This window comes from Argopecten irradians, chromosome 12 (assembly GCF_041381155.1).
Source record: "Argopecten irradians isolate NY chromosome 12, Ai_NY, whole genome shotgun sequence".
NCBI classification, from domain to species: domain Eukaryota; kingdom Metazoa; phylum Mollusca; class Bivalvia; order Pectinida; family Pectinidae; genus Argopecten; species Argopecten irradians.
The window spans coordinates 41,056,059-41,064,278 of NC_091145.1; the positions used below are offsets into that span (position 1 = coordinate 41,056,059).

Genomic DNA, 8,220 nt, shown 5'->3' on the forward strand with positions numbered 1-8,220 from the left:
CTTGAATGGGTTTCGACCATATTTGGATGAAGGGCTACCAAGTTTGTTCAACAAATGACATTTATCTTTTTCAGAAACTTACATATTCAACTAAGGAGTTCCTTGTATTGTCTATATTAATCCTAAATCTATGTATGTATGTGTGGGAATATTGCTAAATCTATGTATGTATGTGTGGGATTATTTCTAAATCTATGTATGTATGTGTGGAATATTACTAAATCTATGTATGTATGTGTGGGATATTACTAAATCTATGTATGTATGTGTGGAATATTAAAGATAATGGGGAAGCTATTCGTTATCTTGACAAACGCTGCACAGTTTAATGTTTCTCCTACTTAATTCAGCACTGTTTTACTGTTATACATTCATCGGGGCCAGAAGTAAGTTCTGATATATACAAATGTGCTATTTTTTGACAATTAAGAATTGTTTAGGCATTAACGAGATATTGTAATCGATCGGGTGACGATAAGTGATTAAATCTGGCAATCGTTGTGAGCAGCATGACGTGTGATCCCTTCTGATTCATTTGTAAATTATTAACAAGCAAATGAGTGTTAAGATCTGTAAAGAGAACGTGTGTCCACGTCTAGTTGATGTTCCTTTTGACAGCATTTGTTTTATGCGTGTCTGGACCAAGTGGCCGAAGACGATGAGGACCTATCTTACTTTGCACAGGATACAACAAAAGAACTCTACAGGTCAGTTATTAATAGTAATTAGAATAATTACAGGTCAGTTATTAATAGTAATTAGAATAATTACAGGTCAGTTATTAATAGTAATTAGAATAATACATTTGTTTTTTTTTTGAAACCCTAGTCAATACTAGCCGCAATATATACCCCTAGAGGTCCAGAATGCTACCCATGGCATCTATTACAAAGGCGTTACAGGCTCTTTCTTTTAGCTTGATCGGTTGAGTGTAAGACTAGTGATCCAGAAGTCCCGAGTTCGATACCTGGCGGAGGCAGTGATTATTTTTATAAAGTCCTACACTTTTTTACACATATATAGGATCTTACATGAGTGTTCATTTCATGTGAGATTTTATGAAACAAGTCTTAAGAAGTTTTTAGTTTTGCGAGACTTGGCGAGTTTCATAAAATCTCATAGGAAATGATCACAAACTTTAGATACTTTTTGCACGGGCGAAATCACTGGATATCAGGTGGATTATGCGATATATTTTTTTTTATTGTTTAAGCATTGATGTCATTATTTTTAACTTCATCGGGGTATGAAAGAAATTTTGTTTGCAAATTGTGTGAACTGCATGGCGGATTCTCACAAAAGTTTGCAAACAAAATGTGTGAAGTTAAAAAATAGACGCTTATAATTACTTTTTCAGACACCTTAATAACACAAAATACGTCTAAACGCCATTCTCGAATGTTTTTTCTTCATAGTAAATGAAGAAAAATAATCTGCCGATCAGAAAGTCGGATTTAGTATGAAAACAAATAAAAATTAATTATAAAATTGTGTCCCATCATATTAAAGGGACAATTCACTCAGGCTAATTCTTTTACATAACAAAGAAGCAAAATATGGCATAAATGTATAAATTCCACGTCAAAGTTTAGTATTTTAATCAATATCGTTGAAATATCAAATCGTTGATCAATACGATTAAGCAGGTACAATATGGACGCTGTACCTATACCCGAGCCAAAATCAGGCACGTTAAACAAATAAACTACATAACTTCTGAGAAGGTGATAAAATGATTTTTAGGCAAGACAATTCACCTAAAAAGGTTAACACACTACTGTCAGAGCGATTTAAGCAGTTCTAGACATAAGTTACATTACTCTACGAGCAAGGGACAGGGTTCGGCATACAAGCTTTAAGAAGTTCGACCACAATGTGTAATGGCGGACAGCGAGCGAGTTTGAACATCTACACATATGTCACAACCATGGACTTTTCAGGCATATCACAGTAAAACCGACTGATCTAATTTCCATTAGAACTGGGTTTTTCCGATATATGTACAAATTTTAATGCTCTCTTAGACTGAATTGTCCCTTTAAGGAAACAAGTCAAAAGTATCCTCAGTAGCACGTGACTATCACCACCCAACTAGAGATTAATTAATGTTACAGGTTATCGGACGACAGCGGCACGATGACATTTAGTCTAGAAAAGACTGGCACAATAATGATGAAAGATTTCGATGGAAAGGTGACAGCTTTCATTTTATGATGTTCTTTTTCCTAGTTGATTCTAGGTTATACTTTTCTGACATTCATTTCTTACGTCATATGATGATGCATTAATTTCCCAAGGTCAGTATCGTTTATTTGATTATGAATAAACAGATAACTCAATTTCTCTGTAAAAAAATCTTTCGATTTTAAAGATTTACCATTAGCTGCAATTGCAATGAGGCATGTCGACAGATATGTTAATTAGATATACAATGTAATTCCGTCTTTGTATGATACAATCAATACCTACTCTACCCGAAAGGGTAGATAACTCTGTAATATCAAATACGGAATTTCTAATGCACTCTCTTCCACAGGACGTGTTTATATTCGACACCAAAACAGAGGTATTTGTCTTCATTGGTAAGGAGACCTCCGTTAATGAGAGCAAATTCGCCATGACGTATGCACATGTGAGTATCGATTCAGTAGAAAGTTAAAAAAGTATGGTTATGTTTGGGTTCTGTTTCTTTATTTGGTCATTTTCAACTATTAACATTTTCTGTTCTTCCTTTCCACAGAATTATCTGATGAAGACTGACCATCCTCTCATACCAATAAGCTGTATATTGGAACAGGCCGTCGACGCTGCTTTCAACTTCACAGCCGCTCTGGCAGCCTGAAGGTGCAAGTCGTACAAAACCTGGCAGCCTAAAGGTGCAAGTCGTATAAAACGAGACCAGTCGAAAACCAACAAATGATGATCTCATATATCAAATACTTACAACTCTATCAATGACATTCGTTCACGATATCCTAACTCAGCTGTGGAATGTTTTACAGAGGATGGAGTCTCTACTTCTATTTCAATGTAGGCGAAATAGATAAGAAAAACGAATAGGCCCTATATAAAATAATGATCAAAAGCACAGTTGATGTTTTCTCATTAAATACTTTTGCATCGTCTGCTTTTATAAGATTTATCTGTGTATCTATAAAAAAAACATGCTAAATTCTACATTCTAATATTTACACTTGCTAGGCTTGTTTACTATACGCAGGTACTAGCCGATTTTGTTTACCATAACTGCATGGTAACATTGAGTTTTGAACTTGCGTATGAAAATGTTCTATGCAACGTAAAGGGTGCTACTTTTTTAAGTCATTTGACCCGAAGGGTCAGGATGACCTATAGTCATCGTGATTTTTCCGTCGTCGTCCGCCGTCCGTCGTGCGTAAACTTTTTCCTTTAAAACGCTACTCCTCCTTAACCGCTAAGCGGATGTCATCCATATTTGGTGTGAAACATTATTAGGGAAGGACAATCATATTTAATGTAAATGAGCTTGTTCTGACCCCTAGGGGCTGAGAGGTGGGGCCCCAAAAGGGCAAATTTTCTTATTTTAAGCTTTAAAATCCTACTCCTCCTTCATCCTTGGATTGATTTCATCCATATTCGGTGTGAAACATCATTAGGGAAGGACAGTCATATTTTATATAAATGAGCTTGGTCCGACCCCTAGGGGCTGAGGGGTGGGGCCCCAAAGGGGCAAATTTTCTGAATATTTGCTTTGAAATCCTACTCCTCCTTCATCCTTGGATGGATTTCATCCATATTTGGTGTGAAACATCATTTGGGACGGACAATAATATTTTATATAAATGAGCCTGGTCCGACCCCTAGGGGCTGAGGGGTGGGGCCCCAAATGGGGAAATTTTCTGAATTTTTGCTTTAAAATCCTTCTCATCCTTCATCCTTGGATGGATTTCATCCATATTTGATGTGAAACATCATTGGGGGAGGACAATCATATTATAAATGAGCCTGGTCCGACCCCTAGGGGCTGAGGGGTGGGGCCCCAAATGGGGAAATTTTCTTAATTTTAGCTTTAAAATCCTACTCCCCCTCCATCCTTGGGTGAATTTTATCCATATTTGGTGTGAAACATCATTGGGGAAACACAATTATATTTTATATAAATGAGTCTGGTCCGAACCCTAGGAACTGAGGGGTGGGGCCCCAAAAGGGCAAATTTTCTCAATTTTAGCTGGCCCACTTCCTGTTTTGAGGTTTCAGTCTCCGATCTCAATGAAAATTGGTCTGTAGGGGTTTTAATTGATGCCAAACAACATGCAAACATTTTCGTAAAGATTTTGGTATTCCAAGATGGCCGCTGGCCCACTTCCTGTTTTAAGGTTTCAGTCTCCGATCTCAATGAAAATTGGTCTATAGTGGTTTTAATTGATTCAGAAGGGGGAACTTGAGATAAGGACAATCATATTTTTTAAGAACCGAAGTAAGACCCATGGGGATATTATGACCGAGATGCAAAATGGGAGCTTTGTTGAAATTTGGCTTTAAAATCTGACTCCTCCTTAAATTAATCCTTGAATGGGTTTCGACCATATTTGGATGAAGGGCTACCAAGTTTGTTCAACAAATGACATTTATCTTTTTCAGAAACTTACATATTCAACTAAGGAGTTCCTTGTATTGTCTATATTAATCGTTAACCAATACTTTATACTGTGACTTTGCTGTTTTGTGCCAGGAGTCAGATGACCGTTAAGGCCCATGGGCCTCTTGTTTTTAAAAAGAAACATGGCTTTGTTTACATTTTGACGCAACATTACGTGTATATTGTTGTTTTTCATAGAATTTTGGAAAAATGTAAACAATATATATATATATTATATTTATATATGATACAAACATTTTTAAAATTACCAATGTATAAAGAAACGGGAAAAAGCCGACCGGGGCGACGTGTAGTGCTTTCATTTTTGTTAAAAATGATGGATGTCAAATGTAAACATTACCTCTGTGTCTGTGTTCGTCCTACGAGTGGACGGACATGAGACCCTCTGACAGAGGTCAGTAATAAACATATCCTCTTGTCTTTGTTCTATGTGAATTTAATTGTGTGTTTTATAAAACATGCACCGCTAGTAATCCACGTGTTGCGTCATCACAAATACATTGTATCCATCGAACACAAGTGAAGTTGTTCCATCAATCGATGGCGATGGATCTAAGCGTAGATTATATAATCACATGGCTCCCAAGGATGTAATATCGTCAAGTCAGACGACAATCTCAAACACATTAAGCTACTTGAACACCAGTGTTTTGACAACTTCGGAAAATTCCTTTGTGTAAGCGTGCGTCAGCTTCGCCTCGCTGCACATTAACATTATAACGGTCAACGAGTTCACACATGTGGCCGAGTACAAATACTTTATGTTATTACGCTATATTTTAACCTTTAACAAAATTGAATATCTATTTAAAGGTCTGATCTTATTAAATAAAATTATCTCTGAAATTTACTTTTTTGTCATGTTTATTTTAGACTAAAATATTGAACTTTTTTGTCGTAACGGATGAATAATTCTATCTTACGTGAAGAGTCATCATTCGCTGTTCAATTGAGTAAGCTCCTCCCACTTTTGACCGACTTCTATTGAATAATTACGTCACTTTTCATAAAATATTAATAAAAAGTCGTGCGAGTATAAATATAGGGATTAGATTTCGCTTTTATGTTAACCATGCTTGTATGGAGCAATTCCTTTAAGAATATAATATTCTTTAAGAATATAATATTCTTAAAGGAATTGCTCCATACAAGCATGGTTAACATAAAAGCGAAATCCAATCCCTATATGGATGTATGACTATTATACAAGCGGCAAATGACGTCATATATTTCAAAGGGCAATTTATTGTCAATGATCTTGGTTCCATTTAAATTGTACAGCGTGATTTCAATTTGTTTGTAAATTTAATTGTTTGGATGTAAGATCATGATATTATTGTGTTATATAGTTAATTGTTTGGATGTAAGAAGATCAGGGTATTACTGTGCTATACAGTTAATTGTTTGGATGCAAGAAGATCGGGGTATTACTGTGCTATACAGTTAATTGTTTGGATGCAAGAAGATCGGGGTATTACTGTGTTATACAGTTAATTGTTTGGATGTAAGAAGATCAGGGTATTACTGTGTTATACAGTTAATTGTTTGGATGTAAGAAGATCAGGGTATTACTGTGTTATACAGTTAATTGTTTGGATGTAAGAAGATCAGGGTATTACTATGTTATATAGTTAATTGTTTGGATGTAAGAAGGTCAGGGTATTACTGTGTTATACAGTTAATTATTTGGATGTTAGAAGATCGGGGTATTACTGTGTTATACAGTTAATTGTTTGGATGTAAGATCATGATATTATTGTGTTATATAGTTAATTGTTTGGATGTAAGAAGATCAGGGTATTACTGTGCTATACAGTTAATTGTTTGGATGCAAGAAGATCGGGGTATTACTGTGCTATACAGTTAATTGTTTGGATGCAAGAAGATCGGGGTATTACTATGTTATATAGTTAATTGTTTGGATGTAAGAAGATCAGGGTATTACTGTGTTATACAGTTAATTGTTTGGATGTAAGAAGATCAGGGTATTACTGTGTTATACAGTTAATTGTTTGGATGTAAGAAGATCAGGGTATTACTGTGTTATACAGTTAATTGTTTGGATGTAAGAAGATCAGGGTATTACTGTGTTATATAGTTAATTGTTTGGATGTAAGAAGATCAGGGTATTACTGTGTTATACAGTTAATTGTTTAGATGTAAGAAGATCAGGGTATTACTGTGCTATACAGTTAATTGTTTGGATGTAAGAAGATCAGGGTATTACTGTGTTATACAGTTAATTGTTTGGATGTAAGAAGATCGGGGTATTACTGTGTTATACAGTTAATTGTTTGGATGTTAGAAGATCGGGGTATTACTGTGTTATACAGTTAATTGTTTGGATGTAAGAAGAGAGGAGATAGAGATCAGGGTATTACTGTGTTATCAGCATGTGTTGGGACATTTCCAAAAAAACCCATGGATATACGCGTCTGTTATAAGGAACTTAAAGTTGTGAAGTTCGTATATAGAAACATTACGAGTATCCCCATCCTACATGTACCTTGTTAATTAGTATTCATTACGAATTTCATTTATAGAGATTTAAATGCTACAATGCCTCGCGTCTTGAAATATATTATCTTTTGTGAATTACATGAACTGTTCTAATTTGGAACACTACAAATAAGAGCACGGAAAAAAACGACTACGACACTGTTGGAATTTACTTTTCCATATGAACACTATTCGTATCTTGGGAGACAAACGATGAACCACATGTTACGTAAAATGTTCCATTCTTTACTGTATATAGATCAGAATGAAGGTTCACGTGACCCAAAACAAGGTTTCACAGGAAAATGACAACAGTCCTAATGCAGTAGTTTTCCCGTGAACTATAACATGACAATTTCGTCCGTGAAATTTATACAATATCAGAAGCGATATAAGTCTTACTTTCTGCTTCGGAAATGGCAGCCATATGGTACTTCAAATCAACAAGAGGCCCATGGGCCTTAACGGTCATCTGACTCATGGCACAAAACAACAAAGTAACAGTATAAAGTATTGGTTAACGATTAATATAAATAATACAAGGAATTTTTTAGTTGAATATGTAAGTTTCTGAAATAGGTAAATGTCATTTGTTGAACAAACTTGGTAGCCCTTCATCCATATATGGTTGTAACTCATTCAAGGATTAATTTAAGGAGGAGTAGTCAGATTTTAAAGCCAAATTTCAGCAAAGCTCCCATTTTGGACCTCCACCGTACTATCCCCATGGGTCTTAGCTCGGTCCTTTATAAAATATGATTGTCCTCACCTAAAGTTTCCCCTTCTGAATCAATTAAAACCCTATAGACCAATTTTCATTGAGATTGGAGACTGAAACCTGAAAACAGGAAGTGGGCCAGTGGCCATCTTGGAATACCAAAATCTTTACGAAAATGTTTTTTTATATTTCAACAAATTTTATTGCAAATAATATGCAAATGGATTTGGCAACAGGCAAAGCCTATATTAGCCATCTCCAAACAAATCCGGTATAGTACAATTATCAACAAAATATTTTAACATTTAACATTACATTATGAATGAATATTATTATTAGTGTATCTCCCCAACCTATCATAGTA

At 35.2% G+C, this 8,220-nt stretch overlaps 1 protein-coding gene across 1 annotated transcript; it reads left to right on the plus strand.

Annotated features, from left to right (window-relative positions):
• Positions 1–462: 462 nt before the first annotated feature.
• Positions 463–3,123, plus strand: LOC138335838 (gelsolin-like protein 2). The gene is made up of 4 exons (XM_069284993.1): positions 463–707; positions 2,115–2,193; positions 2,537–2,632; positions 2,741–3,123. Exons 2-4 carry the CDS (start codon positions 2,137–2,139, stop codon positions 2,840–2,842), a joined length of 255 nt encoding a protein of 84 aa, XP_069141094.1. The 5' UTR covers positions 463–707; positions 2,115–2,136; the 3' UTR covers positions 2,843–3,123.
• Positions 3,124–8,220: the final 5,097 nt, after the last annotated feature.

Bases quoted from the DNA above. Each gene is read 5' to 3' on its own strand.
- LOC138335838 (XM_069284993.1), top strand. From the start codon at position 2,137: ATGACATTTAGTCTAGAAAAGACTGGCACAATAATGATGAAAGATTTC. The intron at 2,194-2,536 runs GTGACAGCTTTC...TCTCTTCCACAG, and splicing joins TGAAAGATTTCGATGGAAAG to GACGTGTTTATATTCGACAC. The intron at 2,633-2,740 runs GTGAGTATCGAT...TCCTTTCCACAG, and splicing joins TCGCCATGACGTATGCACAT to AATTATCTGATGAAGACTGA.